Source organism: Haliaeetus albicilla, chromosome 2, assembly GCF_947461875.1.
Source record: "Haliaeetus albicilla chromosome 2, bHalAlb1.1, whole genome shotgun sequence".
In the NCBI taxonomy this organism is placed as follows: Eukaryota; Metazoa; Chordata; class Aves; order Accipitriformes; family Accipitridae; genus Haliaeetus; species Haliaeetus albicilla.
In genome coordinates, this window is record NC_091484.1 from 25,389,976 (window position 1) to 25,411,742 (window position 21,767).

Genomic DNA, 21,767 nt, shown 5'->3' on the forward strand with positions numbered 1-21,767 from the left:
AATGACATGCAACAAGATCATAAGCTGGCAGAACCACTGTGTGCTTGCCAGTCCTAAAATACTGCCTTTAATTTCAACGGTGACTTCACTTGAGCTGATGCCGAGACAGGTGGTTTCGTGCAGCCTGCTCAGCAAACCTACACAGTTAGGAATTTCTCCAAAGTTTTGGTGTTAGATTTAGACTACAGTTTTCCTTTGGCTGGTTGGACTGTGGGACACAGATGATGGGCAGAAAAGCAAAGTAGGGAAGACAGCCAGATTTACCCCCAGCCCACAGGAGCTGCATGCTCCAAACAGAAGGGAGGGTGAGTCCTTCGGTGCAGCTCCTTTTGGAAATGGGAGGATTTTGAGCAGCTGATAGCACTTGAACTCAAATTCTCCACATTTGGGTCCGGTTTAAGGCCTGAGGATCTCCTTTAGCACTGAGCCTTCTGTCCTGTGACCCTTGGTGAATGTGGGGTAGGGATGTGAGCCCTGCTTGCCATGGGATGTGATGGGAAGGCTCCCTTCTTAGGCTCAGAGCCAATTTCCTAACGTCGGTGCTGGGGATAACATTTTGACAAAGTGCTGCCTCCTTGGTTTTCCCCATTATTGTCCTTATGAAAACCACCCTTTCCTGAACTATTATCGCATTTCTTCTCAATTGGCCTCAGAAACAATGATCCATAGATTCGGCTCTTTCCATTTTAACCTGTTCTGATGTTGTTTGTGCTGGTGGAAAACAGGACTGATGCCAGCACGAGTTTGGGCAGCGGCTAATTAATACCAGAGATTGTCTTCTGTTAGCCCCACTTCCTCGCAGCATATTTTTTACTGTCCACTGCTGTTTCTCTCCTATTCCTCTTTGAGGTTACCGTGGTGCCGCCGAGACATGGATCCTCCCCCAGCAGAGTGGATTTGGTCGTGGCAGCAGAGGTATGAAACCCAGCATGCTGCCTCAGCCATGGGTCAAGCCACCGAGTTCCATGGCCCCACACATAAAGATGCTTTTTGGTCTCCCCTTTGCTGTCAGTGCTGGCAGGGGAGGCAGAAGCCTTCCCAGAGGAGGGGGTCTGCAGGCAAAGAGCAGGCATTGTTCACCATTGTGGTGGCCTGCCTTTGAACTGGTAACTTAGCCTTGAAAAGCCAGGTCTGGTAATTGCTGATCTTGGTAATAACCGTGTAAATACTGTTATCTAGTCCAACCTTCCACTTTCCAGCCATTGTGTGGTGGCACTGCCTCATTTCTTGGCTTGGCGATACCTGCTCATTTCCTAGGAGCTGAATCAAAGTAGCCTCTGATCTCGCTGCCCATTTCCTTGCCTAACTGGGCACGAAATCACAGGTCTGCATCATTGCCAGGAGCATCCAGCTTCCTTTCGTGGGCTTATTCCAGCCACTGTTTGTTTTGCTAACTGAAAGCCTTCCAAATTCAGCATCGCAGTGTACTTACTGGGTTTCCCAAAGCCACGTAAACTTTTCTGACTGCTTCCCTGTGACCCTGGGACAGTTTCCATAAGCACAGGTTCTTCTGCCGTCTGGGTTTTTTTCATCTCAAACCAGTTTCCTTTCAGCTAACAGGAGCTACTCTCTGTCTGACCTGGAGACTGGTCTTGAAACCAGGGAGTGAAGTGCTTTTACTGGGAAGTAAAATCCATAATTGCACAGATTTAAATAATCAAAGACAAAACCCTCATTTCTTGGATAATCGTAGTCTTTCTACTTCTCATTAACACTTCCATGAATCAGCTCTTGCTCTCTTTCCCCCAGTGCCTGCTCCTTTTCTCTCCAATGGGCTATATGTGCCTAACGAGCCTCCCAGCTGTTTCTCCTCAGCTCTGACATTTGCTGCTTCTCTTTCAGCCCCGAAGGCCAAAACCTTTCCGCTGTCTTCCAGTTCTGTTAGTTCATCTAATAAAAAGGATTACCTCTACCCACCTCCCACGCCTCCCTTACATAAGAAGCGTGAATCATCGGGATTTCAAAAGCATGATGTCTGCCCAAAGAGCCAACTTACAAAGGACCATTGATATCCCCATTATTTAACTGGAACCGCAGCCTCAGCCTTCAGCAGGAGCCCAGGCAGAGGATGGGCTGGGTATGGGCAAGGGCTCTCCAACTTTTAGGTGGCCGTTACCTGTAGCATCCCCATTCTGGACCCGCTGTAGCAACGCGTCACGGGTGGGTTCATGGGTGTTTATGAGCTGTTATAACATCAAGGATTTTTTTTTTTCAGTCTGCAGAATTGGAGCAAAGCCCCCTGTGAATAGGTGTTACAGGCAGAGACAAGGTTTTTCAGTCTACTTCTTTTCATTTTTCTCTTTTTCAAGAAAAACGATGGTGGCATCCAGCACAGGGACTTGCAGGCTGGCGCAGGGAGAGGCCCCCTTGGTTGCAGACCTGTCCTTCAGGGGCTAATGGAAAGCTGCCCTGCCCTTCTTGTTTCACCTGGGGAATCGGAGAAATGCAACACTGGTGGGTCCCAGGCTGTCCTGAAACCAGCAGTTAGGGATCGCTATCAGACTCCACACCAAAGCCATCCATTTCCCGCACAGCAAAGAGAGCATTTCGGTTTTTTCCCCAGTATGGCAAGACGTGAATCAAAGCAAAGGCAGGCGAGCAAATCTGGGGCCTGGAAAACTTGGGAAAGCTGCTGAGTTACCAAAAGTACTTTGGATAGGTAAATGCTACTCGAGTGTCAAGAGAAGGGAACATGGCGTCTCTTGGGCTCCATCCTATTTTGGGATAGTCCAGGCGAGAGAATGTTAAATCCCCAAAATATATATTCTCTGGCTTAAATTTGAGTGGGGTTGGGTGTGTGTGGTAAAGGGGAGTGAAAATCAAACCCGTTCCTCCTTGGCTTCAAAGCTTGGACTGCAAGGAAACTCTATTCAGGTAGGATGTAAGGGCAGGGTTTTCCTTATTCAGCAGAAGTGTGAGGCAGGGTAACACAGCTGCAGCCAACCTAAATCAACAGCAGCTCTTTTTCCAGCCACAGCCCTGTTTATCTCGGACCTTTTATGCTCCTGTGACTCCAGTGGTTCACATTGTGCTGGGTGGCATCTTGCTTTAATTTTTCAGAAAAGATTTAAGGTTAATGGCCAATGTCTGGAGCACTTTGTTCTCCAAAATGCCTGTCCCTCCTCTCTCTATGTGAATTTCCTCAGCTTGCTCAGATTGTTCTCGTTCCTCCTGCAGGAAAGACTCACCCGCTTGTGCTGCAGCTGCTGAACAACCGCAGCACCCCAAAAAACAGGCAGTGGTCTTGCTTTAGGCTGCAGGGCTGGGACCCTGCAAGGGGGTCTCAGGGAGAACGGCTTTTTGTGGAACGTGTCCGTCCATCCCCCACCCCCATCCAGAGCCCAGCTCATCCTGGTTGTCTATTACAGCTCTAGGGTGTTTAGAAGCCTGAATGTTCCCAAAACTGAGTGAAGACCCAAATTTCTAAGTATTTTTGGTCGCCTAACCACTCAGGTGGCCCCGGGGAGGAGGAGTACTCCTCATGTACTCAGCCTGACTCCAGGGCAGTGGGTGTGAAGCACCAACCGGCTTTTCAGAGCCGCCGTGCCTCATGAAGTGTCTTGGTGTTTTGACAGACCCAGCCACGAGATACTTTGGATTATCGACCCTGGCATGTGCCAGGTTTCCTAAGGGCAAAGCGTAGCTGTAGATTTTGACTCTCAAAGGTGTGAGTACTGCCAGAAGAGGAAGGGAAATGGTCCAGTGCCAGGCGGATGCAATGCACTTGGTATGGAGATGGAGCAGCCTTCCTCTTTGTGGGACATCCGTAGCAGGTCGAACATCTTCCCAGCTTTCTTCATCCATGCTTTTTGCTCAGGCCTGCCGAAACACAGTCCCTTTTCAAATCACTTTGGGGACAAATGTGTAGAGGCTGAGATCTCCCCTTCCCACTGCCTGGTGGGGTGAGGCAGAGCCAAAACGCTCCCAGCCAGGGCAATGGAAGGAGTTAAAGAGCAACACGGTGAGCAGCCCTCAGGGTTTGGTTAAAACTTCTGGAGCTGTTGTTTGGTTTCCAATCCTAGAGAACCGAAAGCAGTTTTGGAAAAACCGAAAAGCACGTGAAGCCACCGCGAGGTCTGGTGCCTCCGAGGTCTCAGTGTATTGCTGCTGCTGCCGGGCAGCCCCACAGCATTGACCACCCCTGTCCTTGCAAAATTTCCATAGGGGTAGGGGACAGTATGGCCAATGCGGCTGTCCTCACCCCCGTGGGTGGGAATCACCATAAGATGCTCCAGAACCAGCCATGTCAGCCCAGGGCTGGGAGCCACCCTCCATCCCCAGCAGTCGGTGCAAGGAAAAGCGGGGGCAAACACCATGTCAGGCTCTGCTGCCCCCACCCCAGCTCTGGGTGGGGGGAATGCCACCAAGCCACCCTGCATGGGCACAGACCGAAGTCCCTGCAGGGACCCTGCAAACGGGTGTCCCCTCCAGAGGGGACCCTGTGCAGAGCTGGGAAGAGGTGGGCATGAGGCACCAGTCTCGTCTCTCACCGAGAAGCAATGATGGCAGGATAACCCCGCCAAGGCCACGGTGGAACTGGTTTTTTGAGGTGTAGGAGCTGTCCTACACTCTGAGCAAAGACTACTCTAGAAAAAGAAAAAGCCCTCTGCCCTCCCCCCCGCTGCAGTTGTCGGGGGATCATAGCAGCCCCTTGCAATGGGGAGAAATCGGAAATCTCCGTGCGGGGCCTTGTGTCATGCCATGGCGGGGACCGAGGCGCGCGGCCCCCCCACGTGCTCCCTCCGCCTCTGTGGGTGCTCACAGCATCCCTTGCAGCCAGCCCCGGGCAGAGCTGGCCCCTCTCCATTCCCTCGCCTGCCCAAACACCGTTTCACACCTCATGTTGTTGTTGCCATCACTGACACAAGAGATCAAACTCGTGGCGTTTTGCTAAAAGCCATGGGAAATCATTCCCACTATACTCGCAGCCTTTCCTTACATTTAGCTTAGCAGATTTTCAGTACATTCATTCCCTTCTTTTTTCTTTTTTTTTTTTTTGTAAAACAAAAACAAGCAGCGTGCTAAGAAATGCAAACCCGCTGGGATGTTTTCAGCCTTGGCCAGAGCTGCATGAACCACCACCCCCCCCCGCTCTGGGGCCAGGAGGCTGACTCTGGCCGGGGCTCAGCGGGCGGCTTTCTGGGACAGTCATTTCTGATTCCAGCCGGTGTTAAACGGGCTGTCAGAGGGCAGAGCGAAGCTGTTCCACCTCTGCTCAGCACCGGACCGGACGGCAGCAGCATGGTGCTCCGGGGAGCCTGCCTGCTCCTCTGCCTCCTCGCCCTCGCTCACATCTCCAGCCAGCAAAATGGCAAGGTCCGGCCAAAACCGGTGGCTTCCAAGAAAGGTAAGGAGCAGGGGCACCTTCCCTGCAAGGAGACCTTGTGGGGCTCAGGGGGGATGCAATTAGCCCGGTTGTTCAGGCGTTTAGCAGTGCTTTAATGAAACTTTTTTAAAAGTGTCCAAAAACCTAATAAAGTGTCTTTTTTTCTGCCCTGTGGGAATGATTGTGTAGCCCTTCTGTAAAATAGTGAAGATGATCTTGAAATGTTTTAGTGAGTTCCTACCTTGAATAAATTTGATGGGTCAGCTTGGTCTGAATGTCAGAGGGCGACGCATTTTCCACTGTACCTCTAAGGTTTGCCCCAAACCTTTCCTCTACTAAAATCTCCATTTCTATGACCCCTACCCCTCCTCATTCATTTTTCAGAAGCAAATAAGTGGCAGATGACAGACTGCTGTTGTAGATTTGGAGACATGAGTAAACAGATAATAGATAATCCATTAAATATCAACATGGATCTTCATTTTGTAACACTTGCCCTGGGTGTTTGTCAAGCCATACACGAGCTCCGACTACTCAGGCTTACCAGAAAGTAATGCATACAAAAAGATGCCCAAGTTTTCTTTTCCCTGGTGGTTTTTGGGTTTTTTTTCCTACATGTTTTTTGCTACTGCCCCATCCTTTCCCCCTCTGACTCGACGCACGTTAATTACAGGAGAATGCAGGTAACGAAGTGGTTTGTCTTGCAGCCCGGCAGCATGTAAGCCCACCTGCCTGATGGGTCCAACTGCAGTCGCGTGGGCTTGGATCGCTTCTGGCGGGCGCTTTCCTGCTTGGAACGAAGCGGGGAGCGAGGAAGAAGCATCCCAGGAATTCGCTTGGCCAGGCTACTCGCTATGCTCACCCAGTGGCTATTTTCGTCAGATACCATCCTTAAGAAATTTTTCCTTTTTCTCCCATTAGATCTTTCTATGAAATCATGGCATAGCTGCTTATTCTGCACCTCTAGTCTGTGGCTGTTTTCTAGAGCAGAAAATACGCCCTTGGGCTCACGTAGGGTACATACGTGCATTGCACTCACGGGAGGTACCAGGAGATAGAGAGATACCTTTCTCAGAGAAATCTTATTTTTCTCTCCATATCACTGCAACTGCTGTTTGTAACTGATCGGTGACAAGAAGGTGGGAGAAAAATCACCCTTTTGACAGGAAAATGGGGCTCTGATTTAAAAACATTTGAGGGGGGTGGCCTGAAAATCAAGCCATCTGGAACAGCTGGTGGCAATTTTTACTGAGAGCTTGGGAGTTTCATTTCAAAGGAGAGGTCAAGTTTTCTGTGGGGAAAAGGAAAAAAAAAACCAACAACTTGGCATTTTTTGGCCAGCTGCATCCAGCCCCGCGGCGGGTTGGCTGCCCTGCCTTTACTGGAAACTTCCAGCATTTCTTGGTTAACATTTTTCTGATTTTTTACCAATGCCAGGGGCTGGGGCAAGATGGAGGAAAGTGCTAAAAATCCCCCGTGAGGCTCCTCTTCGCCCCCAGCCCCTCGCCACGTCCAAGCCTGCCTGCCCACCTGCCGCAGGGGCCGGGGCTCAGCCGCTCCTGCCATGAGCAAGGGCAGGATGGCCCCATCCCATCCCCATCCCATCCCCATCCCAGGCCCCCAGCACCCCCAGCCCGGCTCACCCCCTGCCCTTCTCCAGGGAGGGCCAGGCAGGGGGAAGGCACTGCAGGGTTGGGGTGTTTGGCTGGATTTATGTTTTTTTTTTAATCTGCGAAGCCAAACCACAAATGTTGGAAAAGAAGAACGATGATCCGAGCCAAGCTTTTCCTCTCTTTTTTTTTTACTTTTTTTGTTTTTTTCTTTTGTTCTGTTTTTTCTTCTTTTTTTTTTTTTTTTTAATTATTGCTTACATTTGGATCTGCTTCAGAACACAAATGGTGCTGGTTCAACATGAAAAAGCCAAACCACAGCATTTAAAAAATGCTGAGACAGCACATTCACTTTGCCCACTATTGGGGTTTTTTTTCCCCCTCAAATTGCTCCCCGGTGATTTTTTCCAGACGCAGTGGTTCAGCAAACTCTCCCTGAACCCTGATGGCTTGGGGGACATGTGGGATTTGCCCTCCTCTGGTGGGCCCAGGGGTCTCACCCAGAAGGGTGCCTGGGGGAGGTGGGTGATGGCACTCCCCTGCTTTGGGGTGCAGGCTGGGGACCCACCAGCCCTGGGGGGGTCCCCTTGGTCACAGCCACAGTGGGGTGCTGGGGGCATGGAAGGGACCATCTTTGTGTAGCTCTCACATCTATTTTTAAGGTAATTGGAGACAGAAATTGGAGTCTAGGTGCTTAAATCGGTGGATAGGGACTGATTTGCTGCCCCAAAATCTTGGTGTAACCTTGTCATCCGGGTGCTCTTCCCTGAAAATGCCCATGAACATTTACCCAGCACAGGTGTGTTCAGTACCCTCCTCTGATCCAGGGGACAGATTGCAATATGGAACCCAACTTTTCTGGCTGGGACATTTCTGGAAATGCCTCATGTCAGAAGAAATACCAATGGTGGGGCGGTTGATGACAGACATTGCGAACCAGGGCGATGCTCACCCCACAGGGGGACAGAAACCTGTTCGGATGGGAACAAACCAGATGATGGCTGCCCAGGCAAAGCTAAGCAACCCAAATATAGAACCAGATTTCGTAAGGGAATAGTTAAATAATCAAAATTAAGTACAGAGGGATTTGTTTGTTATTCACCATATAATTAGAACAAGGAAAACCGGGTGAGAGCTCCCATTTGCAGCAAGAAATACATTGCTGGCCAGGCTTTCAACCCAACAGACTGTTGCGACCCACATCCTTCTGTGAGTCTCCTTTTCATCTCGCCTCTGCCTGTGCTTAATCCTGCTGCTTACGGTTAGCCGCACAAGGACCCACTCCAGCTCCCACAGGCAGCACTGGCAACCCCCATGCTGGCTTCAGCCGCAGCAAACCCAAGCTGTAATAGCTTTGATGACGGGCTTCAGGAGGCAAGCCTTGAGGAAACAACAGCACAGAGATAAAACTCTCTGGCAATAAAATAGAAAACTCGGTGCCTGCTGACGTAGCCACGGTACTCCCTTTGTAGCTGAAGTGCAAATGAACTGCTCCCGGTGCTTACCACGACACCCCGGTGAATGTGCTGCTGTAGGAACATCTTGTGGCCCGGGATTTGGAAATGAGGTGGTGAAAAGGGACAGGGTGCTTTGGTAGTCAACAAGATGTGTCACCTTGTGTGGCAGGGACCCTCTAGATGGGAACCCACCGGCAAACCCAGCTGGAACGATAGAAGGAGCTGCCCCAGCAGGACTCATCGGCACTGTCCTGCCATGGCCCTTGGATGTTACTTAAACCTAAGCAACATTTGGTCTGCTGCAAGACAAGCTTGCACGGAAAAAAACACCCACCTGTGTTAATTAGCTGTTTCCCAGAAAGTGTTTTCATCAAAGGCAGCAAAATAATAACTAGTGCCGCAGTCTTAAGTGAATCCATTATAGTTAATTGAGCAATGAGTAAAGCAGCTTGATGCCCTCCTCTTGATGAGTCTGGCTTTTCATATTCATGGCACCTTGTAATCTTTGGGCTGGTGGTTTTGGTCCGCATCCATGCTGCTTCCCCACTTGCCTGCCTCCGTGCCTCGGCTCCCCATCTCCATGACCCTCGAGGAAGCCCGTCCTACTGCGTTCATGGGCAAATTGTCCCCTTTCCTTTCACCCCATGAGGACTACCACATGCCAGGCCAGGTAAAGCAATAGGAGCAGCAGATAGTGTAACGAATACAAATGCCTCAATGTCCGATCTCCCACCATCTCCAAAGCGTAACGGTCCTTTTGCTCCTAGACAGGAGAAATCCAAGTACCGATTAACAGCTGGTTGAAGCCGTTGCAGAGGCAACAGACCTAGCAAGCCATAGGCTTTAGTAGGAGGCTGCAACCAACTCCCCAGCCGAGGAGGCATCTTCTCGCAGCAGGAGAGCAGCTCTGGCCAGTTTTTGGGTACCTGCACTGGGGATGCTGAAGGCAGAGGCAGCCGTGATGGCCTGAGGGATGGTGTGGTTGGTGGGCTGAGGGCTGGGGTGGCTGGTGGTGCAGGGGCAGATCCAGGGGAGGTACTGCAGCCCTTCCAGCCCCTTCCTGCTGAGCATCAGCCTGGCGAGCAAAAAGTGCTTTCCTGCCAATGCACCCATGAGAGCAGACTAACACAGGGGCACAGCAAGGCATGCATACAGAGAAAAATGATGCGTTAGGGTGTTTAAGGAAGCCAGGAGGCTGTGCTGTGAATAGAGAGAGGGAGGGCATGTTTTTGAGGAACTGGGGAAAAAACCAAAACCAAACCAAACCAGAAAAACCCCACCTATTCATCAGCAGCTTTTAAGTAAGTTCCCCACAAAACATTCAGGTGTGGCAAGAGTCCTGCTTGGACAGGGCAGCATCAGATGATGTCCTCCTGCATTTCAGGAGGTCGACCCCAGTGCTGCACCGCCCCAGGTGAGTGCCCTACACAGGGGCTCCAGAGATGAGCCTGCATCTTGCGATGCTCACACGCACGACCCTCCCAGTCCAGCAGTGCAGCGGCAGCCCAAGGAGAGACCCCTGTGGCACGAAGCCCCGCAGGGTGCAAAGCCCTGAAACCCCAGCTGGGAAAACCGGGTTGGTGGTGGAACCAGGCTAGTGAGCAAACATTCACTCTGATGGATGTGCAAGGGGACACAGGTGTTGACTTTGTGGCCTCTTGTTTGTCTTTCTCTGAGGGCAGAAAAAAACAGGGACTTTTGATGATAGGAACAGCTTCGGCTGCCTCCCTTGGGCCTGCCACCGATGTTTATGCTCTTCCCTTGATTTCTGCCACAGATGGTGTGAGCCTTAAAATGATTGAAGACCTGAAGGCCATGATTGACAACATCTCTCAGGAAGTTGCTCTACTGAAGGAAAAGCAAGCGCTCCAGACAGGTAAAGGACTCGCTGAAGAAGACACAGCTTTTGCTTTGAGAGTGGAGCTGCTTATAAAGCAGCTACAATCGCTTCACATGTTTTGACAAGAGATGCCCACGTGCCCGCAACAAGGAGTCCATCACGGGGAGAGAGGTTGGGGCATCAAATCAAAGCGTGGGCTCACTGCAGTTCCTCCAGGCAGATGGAACTCCTCAGGCAGTTAATGACATGAGTTGAGCAGCATGTGGCCCCCTCTCTTTATGTGCTAGAGCTCTCCATTTGTAAAGCTATGGATATTTCTATGACGCTAAGCCAGATGTTCATCTTCCTTTACAAGTTAGAGGGCTAGGTAATGGATTAGTCTGTGCTTTAGTCAAATGTAGCTTACTCTTTTGTCTGAACTCCAGTGAAATGATGACCTGGTCTCTTATACATACCCCAGTATTGCCCAGGGAACCTCACTGGACGTCAGTCCCACACATACAGAGGACAGTTCCAAAATGTCCATCTTCCAGCCATGCTCCACAGTTGTTCTGTGCAAAGTCCACCAACATCGACAGGAGAGGGATTTGCAGAACACGAAACAGAAATGAGATGAAAATGCAAGTTAAGGAGAGTTTTCTCCTTAAAAGAAAAGGAACACAAGCAAAATCAAGGCTTTAGTTCCAAGCTCACATTCATCGAGATGTAATCGGTTTGGATATTAATGCATGGCTCTGATTAGTTATTGTTTGGCTAGAGTACCCTGCACTCTCAGGGTTTAGAGCTTAAAAGAAAAATAAAATAAATTGCTATTCTTAACAACAAAATCAGAGGGAAGTAGAAACTTCCTCTGAAGACCTCAAGCTACACACACACAACAGTTCTGATCAAAGCTTATTAAAAAAGACATTCTTTTCATCTTGCACAATTAAGGTGATTGAATTAGCATTGCAGACTTTTTTTTTTTTCCAAAACATTCCAGCACTCGGCAGTGCTCATTGCAACCCTTGCCTCCGACAAACTCATCAGAGGAAGTGTAGCAGCAGCTGGGGCAGAGCAAGGCCAGGGGAAGGGACAGGAGGAGCACGCCATGCCTCTGCTCCGGCAGCGGCAGAGCCCAGGAGGGTGGCAGGGGCACCCCGAGGTCCCTTTTTCCCAACGGTTTGCAGATGGGGACCCCCCCCGCTGCCGAGGGTCGCTGCGCAGCCTGAGAAATGAAGTTTGTAGTTTGGCCGCTGCCTTTGCTGCTGCTGCCTCTTCCTGGGCACCCTTTTTAAAACCAATTCCCTTTCTGTCTTTTTTGTTCTGTTTGTGTGGTAACCGCTCAGTTTGCCTGAAAGGCACCAAAATTCACCTAAAATGCTTTCTTGCGTTTTCGGAGACCAAGACGTACCACGAGGCCAGCGAAAACTGCATCTCACAGGGCGGCACGCTCAGCACCCCCCAGAGCGGGGAGGAGAACGATGCTCTCTACGACTACATGCGCAAGAGCATCGGCTCAGAGGTGGAGATCTGGCTGGGCCTCAACGACATGGCGGCGGAGGGCAAGTGGGTTGACATGACGGGCGGCCCTGTCCGCTACAAGAACTGGGAGACTGAAATCACCACCCAGCCCGATGGTGGCAAGCTGGAAAACTGCGCAGCTTTGTCAGGGGCTGCCATCGGCAAGTGGTTTGACAAGAGGTGCAAAGACCAGCTGCCCTACGTCTGCCAGTTCATGATCGTGTAGCGGTGGGGGTTCCCCCCCTGCCCACCCGCAACCCAGGTCTTCCCCCTTGGCAGCAGGATTATAAAGCTATAGGTATGTGTACACGTACATAGGCACGCACACGCACACACATTCAAGTAGAGTCGCTCCTTGCGAAGAGTCATCACGGCTCGGTGTCAGATTAGAGAGCATTAGAGCATTTTGTTTGGCCACATCCAGCCCCATTAGCAGCTGCATCGTTCTTAATAAGGCATGATTTATAGATATATTTTTTTACACAGGGACTTTATTAGGATGACTCGGTTGTTTTGGCAAAGAACCAGTGCAGCAGTCCAGCCTGGCCAACAGCCACCTCGGCTGCCCGGGGCTGCCGCTCTGCAATGTCCTTTCCCACCTCGCTGAGCTTTGTTGGGACACCAGCATAGCTAGTTCCTGCTTTCTTCTCCTGTTTTGCTTCCCTATAAGCCCTGGCAGCGATCCGTGGGAGCTCCTTGTTCCTCACAGTGCCCTGATTCAGGTTCCTGGGGATCGAGGTCCTGTCTTGATGAGCAGAGGGACTTACTCCTGCTTTGCATTGAGAGATACAATTGGGCTTATTGGCTGAGTACCAGCTGCTCAACGGGTTGTCCGACTAGTCTAGTAACGTGCATGAATAAAGTAGCAAGTAACAGGCATGGGCTGACTTACTAGGAAGGACAGTGTCCTTTCCAGAAGCATTCCCCGCTTTGTTGGTCCTTTTCTCATCAGCCAGAAGCCAGTTTCACTGATTTCAGTGGGAGAGCGAGACCCACTGCCAGATCTTTTTAAAAATCCCATTGGAAGCTTTATTTATGCTCCAGCAGCTTGGGGGAAGCAGTGATGACTTGCAGCACAGTCAGTCAAATATATTCTTGGAAGTAGAAGATGAAAGTATTATGTAAATAACAAATGTAATGCTATTAGGGGATATGCTGCCATACGAAAAACAACTGTGTGTTGAAAAGGAACCCCAGGACAATTCACTTTAGCAGCTTTAGGAATCCTCTGACCTGTTTAAGTGATGGAAACCCAGCTGAAAAAGAGTCCAATCTTTGTTGGTCCAGGCACTGTCCTCAGCAAACATAAATCTGCTGAGTACTGTTTGTGCCAATAAAGTCATGCCCAGCTGAAGGCCTGGCCTCAGTAATTTTTTGCTGAGAAAAGGGTTAAAGAAACAAAAATAAATTGAAATAAAGAGCAATGATGGGAAAGAAGTGCAGGCCATCCCGGCAGCTTAATGAAGCTTTGCTGGCTGTTGGCTGAAAGGTATCAGCAGTTCTTTGCAGTTCAGAGCTTGGTAATAACCCCTCCGGCTTGGGTCATGTCCCCTGCCCTGCCAAGGTGGGAGTGTCAAGACATGATGCTCTTGGGGAGCCCCTGGGAGAGATACTTCAATTTGCTGCTTTGTTGAAAATGGCATGATGGTGGGTCTTCCAAGACATGGAGTGGGAGCCAAGCTGGAGGGATCAAAACACACACACACACACAAATGCAGAGTGTACACTTCCAAGGCTGTCACTATTGCCAAACTCTCCGCTGTTCAAATGACTATAAAATAAAAATATATATATAGCTTGCTGAAGGAATGGACTTGTGTCAATGTGATTGGAGTGCTTTCTTCTCCTTGCATTTCTCTTCAGAGCAGCTCCAGGGATCTGTCAGAGGGTTGGAGATATCAAAGGCAGAGGGGAAAACCAGAAAGTGAAAGCCTCCCACCTGGTGATACGGTTTATAGGATTTCCTCCTCCCCATTATCATCCCAGTCACATGCCATATGGGGTATACAGGCAGGGAATCCTTCTATAGGAAAATAAGATTTCCTTCCTCCCCTTGCTGCTGGGAAATTTCACTCTGAAATACGAGCCAGCCCTGGACCCTGATCCTGAAGGTTTCCAAGGCTCTTTGCTGCAGGTCACGGTTACACCCTACAAGTCAGCTTGTCTCAATATAAACCCTCTCATTCCCTTGGCAGACAATCCCCCCATGTTTTGAGATAGACGTGAATGCAAAGCAGTGAAGCTGGAAGCATTGCTGGCTTTGATCCTGCCTGGTCGTAAACCACAAGGTCTTAAAACACAAATGGTGGTCAAAGAAATAAACAGAGGGCTTTTATGGGAGCCCAGGAACTAAAGAGGGGTGAGGTGAAAGCCACAGACCCCAGCGATGCTGAGCTTCGGGGAAGAAGCAGGTGCTGCAGCTAGACCATCTCTGCATGGAGTGCGAATCTGAAAAACGGCCATGGAGATGGATGCCAAAGGATATTCCCAGAGAGGACATTAAAGAGTCAATCTGTCAAAATACAGAGAATAACAAGTTGCTCTCAGCAGATTTTGTGCTTGTATCTCTCTTGCTCCCCAGTTTCACACAGCTACACTCCTGCCAGCACCATTCTTCATAGATGTTTTGCTCTTCTGAAGCTGGGAGGAGCACAGGGAAGGGTGGCTTTGCTCCTGCTGTAGTTGTTGGGTCCAGAATGCCAAAACTGACCTTGCAGTTTCAGGGCTGCAGTTATGAGTTTAATATAATTCCACATGCTGCTTCTTACCGTACATTATGAACTACAAATTTTCCTTGAAAGCCAAAGAAAAAGAAATACTAGAAAATTCCTCATCTTTGCTTACCACAGAGCTCTTTTTTCATTTGTTTGTGGCCAACCCTGCATTTTGTGCTCACAGCAAATGCTGGGGCGGAGGGGTTGAACGGGGGACGCTGGCTGCCTCCACTCCAGAGGGGCGTGATAGGAACAGCCCAGAGCAGATGCAGTCCATCTGCTAGGAGCTGGGACAAGCACCACTTTTTTGATTCTTCCACTAAATCTTTTTGGCACTCAAGCCCGAGAGGAACATCTGCTGTCCACAAAGTGTGGTCTTAACCAAAGGCATGCAGACTCATGGAAAGAAACCTCAGCTCTCCCCCTAGAAAAAGAAATGTGGAAGTGCTCGTGTCTGAATCAATATATTGTGACGTCTGCAATCTCAAATGAACCTTGTGTTATTAAAACAGGAGGTGTTGCGTAAGATCTTGTGCCACTGATGGTGCCGCTAAGCTGCCTGTGGCTCTGTAACACAGCAGAGGAAAGACAAAGCAGGAAACGTGCATATATTTATATAAACAAAAGAAGAAAAGTTGCTGGGTGAGCCCCCAGAAGGCATTACCCCAGTACTACGCTGACCAGAGCTGACTTCAGAAGAGCTACGCCAATCTACCCAACCAATTGCCCCAACCCCAATTCACCAAGGTCCCGCAGTACAGGCAAAGGACTCAATGGTTAAAAGTAAAATGGTTAACCATAAAATGGGTAATACCTTTCTGGAGTATCCCTTCAAGCAAGGGCCGGGCCAGACCAGCCCACTATTAATACACCTCAGCGCCCCAGCCAGCAGCCAGGTTGCTTTTGGCTTCGGTCAGTAAAAGGGCCAGGTGGGCAAAGGTGGGTAAGAATTTGGGAGTCACGAGCCAAAAGCTTGTTCTGAGCCTTGAACACTTTTGTGGGACTTGGTCCTGAGCAGTCCTAGGTGAATTTGGATCCAGAGAGCTCGGTGACACGGGAAAAGAACCCCAAGCAGAGAGAGGGCAAAGATTCACACTCAGAACAAGCAACCCAACTCCATGCCGCTGCTCCTTGTGCCTGCCTGCTCAGCCTGGGGGTTACTCAGACCCAAGCCTCTCCCCACATCAGGTGTACCCTCTTCCCATCATCTTTTGCAAGGAACAGCCCCCAACCACCTCTGCTCCTGCCTGCCACATGGGGAGGGCACTTCCCACCTCTGGCTGTGGGATGAGGCCGTCAGTAGGATGCACCTCAAAAGGAAAGGAGCATTTCCACCAGTGAGCCTTGTTATTTCTATAGGCTCTACTCTTTGGTCCCACTCCTATGTAAGCACTGAACCCCACTTCTGTACCTGAACTCTCAGGCTCTCCTTTTGCAAATAAATAAAAAAACTAAGTTAAAGTTACAGTTCTCCAGCTCAGAAGCTGCCACAGGCAGGGAAAAAACATGGATCTGTGAGGATCAGCAAACAAGGGTAAGCCAAACAACTGATGAGAGCATAAATATAGAACAGCTAGGGGTCACTACACTGATGGGGAGCATAAAAATAATCTCCTCGGGGATAGAAAATAAAGCAGGGGATGAGAGCACATCAGACTATAGCATACAAAGCGAAAAAATAGTGCTTTATCCCCTTTATCTCCAGTATAAAAGTACCCGGAGGGATTCCAAAGGTAACAGCTGGGCACTGTTGCAAACACAACCAAAACCGCAAAGATCTTGCCATGACTCGCACCCAGCAGCTTCGCTGCTCCATCCTGCCTTGTGTAACCAGGTTGGTGGCTGTATCACGTCCCTGCAACCTCCCCCACACAGGCTTGTGCAAGAGGCCGGGGCCATCGGTGCTGGCAGCAAGCGTAAAGCACCCAACGTCTGCAGCCTGGGTGCTCGCTAACTGGTGCTGTGCCCTCAACATCCAGCCTCGCTCCAGGAAGGAAACAAAAACCCACAGATGGCCACACTGCCAAGAGGTGAGTCCAACTGCTAATCACAGAAAATACTGCTTTTGCTGCAGCCCTGTTAGAAAGCTAACCCTGAGCCCGTTGAAAGAAACACACATGCCGCTTGCCAACCTTGCAGGCTGGCAATGAAGAACACGTCTCAAGAAGCTATGTTTAGAAAACAGTGTTTGGGAAGCACTACATCTTATAAAAGAAAATGCAAGAGGGGAAATAAAACCTACAGCACCTACTGCTTTGCAGAAATGCCCTAGGGCCAGCTTAGTTTCCCACTGCACTAACTTCTTATATCACACCCATGGACAGGGATCCCAAAAGCAACGTTGCTGGTGTTCGATATTATACCCCATTTCCATGTTTTTCAGGACCCGTGAGGCCACACCTGGAGTGCCAGGTCCAGTTTTGGGCTCCCCAGTACAGGTGGGACATAGGCTTACCGGAGCGAGCGCAGTGAAGGGCCACCAAGATGATGAAGGGATTGGGGTGGCTGTTGTGTGAGGACAGAGTGAGAGCTGAGAGTGTCCTGGAGACAAGAAGGCTCAGGGGGTCTTATGCACATGTTTAAATGCCTGATGGGGGTGGGTAGGAGAGACAGAGCCATGGGCACAAACTGAAATACAGGAAATTCTGCTTAAACAGAAGAGAAACCTTTTTCTCCGTGAGGGTGGTCAGACCCTGGCCCAGGTTGCCCAGAGAGGCTGTGGAGTCTCCACCCTTGGAGATGCTCAAAACCTGACTGGACACGGCCCTGGACAACCTGTGCCAGGGGACCTTGCTGGAACCAGGTTAGCCAACCTCATTTAGCCCATGAAGACATGGACACCAGGCAAGGGCTCCTACCTACATAGCTGGTTCCCTTTCTACAGTCACAGGAGAAAAACAGGCATTTTGGGGAGATACCAGTGACCTCAGGCACCTGATGGATGAGTTGTCACGTAAAAGCCTTCCTACAGAGAAAGGTTATCAAGAAAGCCAATAAAATAATCCCTCATGGGATGCAATGGTGCCAGAGCTCTATCTACTAGGTCTTGCTGCTCTGCCAAGTGCAATCAGCAGACAAGAGCTGAAAGTTCATATAGCTTTTCAACCAAAAGGAAACTGAAAAAAACTCCACCAAAGCACCAAAAAGCAAATGAAATGTATTTTTGTATTAAATGATCAGTCCAAACACAAAATTCATGAGTGGGTAGCTGCAGTTGTGAATCAGCTCAACCACAGTGACAAATTTGCTTTACTGTTCGAGCAGGATGCTCCATGGGCAGCTTGAATTTCATCCAGATTAACGCGCAACATGGACACTGCTCCATCGCTGGGAAGGCTTGGATCCAAACCCAAACCCCTTGAGTGCCAAGCCACGCTGACATTGGGGATCCAAATCCTGGGAGACAGGCAATGCCGTAGGTCCCACCTGCCTGTGCACCAGCGCAGAGGTGCTGCAACACACATCCATGGAGGTCGGCCCTTGCACTTTGTTCTATAAGATGTCAGAGCAGAAAGCCAAACGCTCAAGCAGGTAGACCTTCAAACAGTCAACTTTTAGGAAACGCTCCAGAAATAGCACTGGTTATAAACACAGTCGAACAATTAGCTCCATTGAAGAACGAGGAATTGGAAGGAGCTGTGTGGGTGGGGTGCTGTGTACCTATGACGAGTGACTGACAGTTTTCTACACAGCCTAGAAACTGAACTTGCTTTGAAAAAATTAAGCAGAACAACCACCAGCACTTTTTACTCCTAAAGTAAAATGCATGCACCAAAAAGGGATGCAAACACAGCAAGTAATTGTAGCGCATCACCAAGGTAAGATAAGCAAACCTGAAAGCATGGTACTGGGGAAAAAAAAACATCTTACATATAAAACATGGAAAGCTTGAAAACAAAACAAATCATTACTGAGAATTTTTCCTTTTCAACATTCACAGAAATTGTTATGCCAGCCTATATGAGTAGCCTATTTTTAAGCCTACTAGAAGCGCAGATGTAGGTAGTGTCCCTAGCCAGATATAAAATGACCTTGTGGCTTTTATCCGGTGATAAATGTGCATTAAAAAGACAGCAGACAGCCCCGGAGGCCAAACTGCAGTAAGCAACGTGCACATCCAAATGCAAAGATTCAGCCTTTCATTCATGTGCTATCAGGGTGTCCAGATGACCCCAGCAGTCCATAGAAAATCGCAGTCTTGAGTCTCAAGAACTGGCTGTACCAGGGGCGAGGTAGTTTTCTTGATCCCCTCCTATTTGGGGATGAACGAGAGAGGTGTCCATAAGCTGCCAGGCCCTCCTGACGACATCTACCCCTTCGTTTCTTCTTTTACCAGTTCTTGCGTGACGAAGCAAGGTGGCCATTGCCAAAAATCCGTGGAGCGGACAGATGGCCCCAAGGCACAGGAAAACTGAGAAGCCAGCTGACCTCCTTCTCTGCGGGGGGAGGAGGACACAAGGGTGGCAGCTACCTTGCTCTAGATCCTACAAAGGTCTGAGGCAAAGCTCATGGTCCTGAGATCTTGCCTTGTTATCACCCACCCTCTCACCTCCCCCCAGTCATGGAGAAGCAGTGTCTGCCAGCCACGGGGCCGAGGACATCGCTCCTTTCCTGCTCTCATTCCCCTTTCCCAATGCCTTGAATTCACACTCCTTGGAGACTAAAGTTGGTTGTTCCAGGCACAGGGACTTGAAGTAGCATAAAAATTGTCTCGTAAAGAAAAACCACCACATGATCTGCCAGTTTCCCAGTCTGCATACCAGTTACCCGTCCACAGGAACTGCAGCATGTCAGAGCTTATCTGCACACGTCATGTTTCGCAGCAAGCCCATCACTTCCCCAGCTGCATCCCTGTGGCACGGAGCGAGCTGGGACATTTAGCGTAGCATTGAGGTGCAGAAACGCAGCACCGGGGTGAGTCACAAGGAACTACATGTGCCTGGAGCCTCAAGCCACGCTTGCTCTGGGAACCAAGCTCTCGGTTAACTTCAAGCCTCCCCAGGCAGAGACAACAGGCAGGGACCACAGCAGCCAGCCCCTCTCATCTCCTGCCCATCTCACGTACAAGCTCCTATTGACTTGCTCCCCAGCTACTTGTAGCAGAGCTGCAGGGAAAATCCAGCTTTGTCAAAGGAGAGAGAAAACTTAAAAGACTACCAGGTCATAACACCTATATTCCAGCCCCTTGGCACAGTCACATCCCAGAGATCCTAATGCTATTTTATTTATCGGGAAAGGCGCCCGGGCTGTGCAAGCATTGTTGTGGGGAGCTGGTTTAGAGGCATAGGCTGGGTCGAGGCAGGGCTCCTGGGCACCTGTACCCAAGTGCACCCAGAGACATCCGCATTAGGGCTGTGATCATGATGCAGAGGGCACCTGAGGATTACGAACATTGCAGTTATGGACTTCAGGTTTGAATTCTGCACAATGAAAGACAACACACACACACACACTCCACAAAGGAAGAGACGTTAAGTCTGTAAAGCCCTGAACCTTAAAAAAAATATTTAAAAAATTCAGGAAAATGTGAAAATTAAGGGCACCTGGAAACCTTGATTCAACAGCCTTCTTCCATTATATCATCGCATATCAGCTGTACCAGTAATTTCATAGCAGGGTCGGTACATTTACTGCAAGCATAACAGCAGCAGTAACCGCAGCAAATGCTATTACAGCAGTAGCTTTATGGAAAAGGATGAAATTTAAGCAGCCAGGCACAAGCGCACCCTCCTGCTGTGCAGGAGGGCTCCTCCTCCCTCCCTTGCCTTCCCCAGCTGTGACCTAGATGTGACCAGTTTCTTAGCCAAAACCCAAAGGGTGGGCTCCAGCCCTAGTTAGGGTCCACTATCACAATGTTGACAAAGGTAATACCTCATGTTCCTACCGTTGTATGAAGTTATCTAAAGGTATCCTGCTGTCAAAGGTTAGTGCAGAATAGTGATTTAACTAAATATCATGGCTAAGAGCAGAGACTCAATAGTCAGAGGGGTGCTAACTTCAACTAATGCCTTCAAAAGCAACTGCTGGCTTAGGAACGCCCAGGGGAAGCACTTGGTCCTCATCATCCCCAAAAGCACAGCACAGCCTGCCTTACCCGCTGCATCTCCAGGATGTTGGCAGGAAAGAGAGAGGGCTCTGATTTTCCAGGAACAGAGCAAGCTTCATGCACAGCTTCTGCCACGGCAAATGGGATCCCCCTCTTGCATCTGTGTCTTCACAACAATGACGTGAGACAATGCAAAGTTTGGCATAGACTATTAATTATCAACAATAAGAAAAAACCCAGAAGTCTGCATTGGGCCTAAGCCATTATTATCAAGTATCAGGAGAACAAACGCATCCCTCAAACCCACTAGCTGCTACCACTTGCCACATTCAATAACTCATCTCCATGCGCCCTTCATTTTTGCAGCACCACCTCGAAAACTAGAAATCCCAGCATCCCAGTCAGAAACTGCTGATGGCACAGCGCAAACTGTTCAGTCTTTCAGCCCCTTCATGACCTCGACTTTCTGGGAGAACATTTTTTTAATTCACCCCTGCCCCATCCCATGGGGAGTTTCAAATTTGGAATCCATTCCCTCCTCCCACACTAGTCAGATGGCATCCACGTGATGGGCATTCATACCTGATTTTATTTCTATTTATTAGAAATAAATCAAGGAAATGAACTACTAAAAGCTGCCTCTGTATCTAGGGAAGGAAGCTGAGGGGCTCCCTTTAGGGGTGGTGGTCGTCTTTCCTCTGGTTTTGGTGGGACCAGGATGAGGACAAGCCTAAAGCCTAGCCTCACACTGACCCTCAAGAAAAGGTTTACATCTCAGTAGGATACAGGAAAATACCCACCTTGAGAATACGGGATAAGTTTCACCTTAAGGATTAAAGTTAAAATTGGTATCTGAGCTTCAAATTGTAATATTCCTAAAGCAAAGGGATGCATTAGTCTCACCACCTTTTCCTGCTTCAAGGTAGCAGGAAGGGGAATGGCTCCTCCATGTCATTCCCTGGTGACAGAAAGCCATGGAGTCATCACCATTGCATCACCTAAAGCAAAGTGTGAACTGGTAGAGGCATTTTTACTATGGTAAATGTTAGTGAAGCAATTACAGATTTTGTAAAGCTTATCTTGGAAAGAGGTTACTGGTAGTGACACGATTCATTGCACTGTTCGTGGACCTGGCTTATTGTTCTGCACACTTCCATCTAATTTGGTGTCTAATTAAGTATTACTCATACAAGAGGTCATTCATGCCAACAGAAGCAATAGTTTCCAGAATAATTTGAGTTTTCCTACCTATAGTAATGTTTTCCCAAGTA

The 21,767-nt window shown here is 49.3% G+C and overlaps 1 protein-coding gene across 1 annotated transcript; it reads left to right on the forward strand.

The window, feature by feature from the left end:
• The first annotated feature begins 5,091 nt into the window (after nucleotides 1–5,091).
• On the forward strand, nucleotides 5,092–13,545 carry CLEC3B (C-type lectin domain family 3 member B). Its single transcript, XM_009923311.2, has 3 exons — nucleotides 5,092–5,347; nucleotides 10,171–10,269; nucleotides 11,562–13,545. Exons 1-3 carry the CDS (start codon nucleotides 5,242–5,244, stop codon nucleotides 11,960–11,962), a joined length of 606 nt encoding a protein of 201 aa, XP_009921613.1. The 5' UTR covers nucleotides 5,092–5,241; the 3' UTR covers nucleotides 11,963–13,545.
• The last annotated feature ends 8,222 nt before the right edge of the window (nucleotides 13,546–21,767 follow it).

Coding starts and splice junctions, on each gene's coding strand:
- CLEC3B (XM_009923311.2), top strand. CDS start 5,242: ATGGTGCTCCGGGGAGCCTGCCTGCTCCTCTGCCTCCTCGCCCTCGCT. Junction 5,348..10,170: donor ACCGGTGGCTTCCAAGAAAG/GTAAGGAGCAGG, acceptor TTTCTGCCACAG/ATGGTGTGAGCCTTAAAATG. Junction 10,270..11,561: donor AAAGCAAGCGCTCCAGACAG/GTAAAGGACTCG, acceptor GTAACCGCTCAG/TTTGCCTGAAAGGCACCAAA.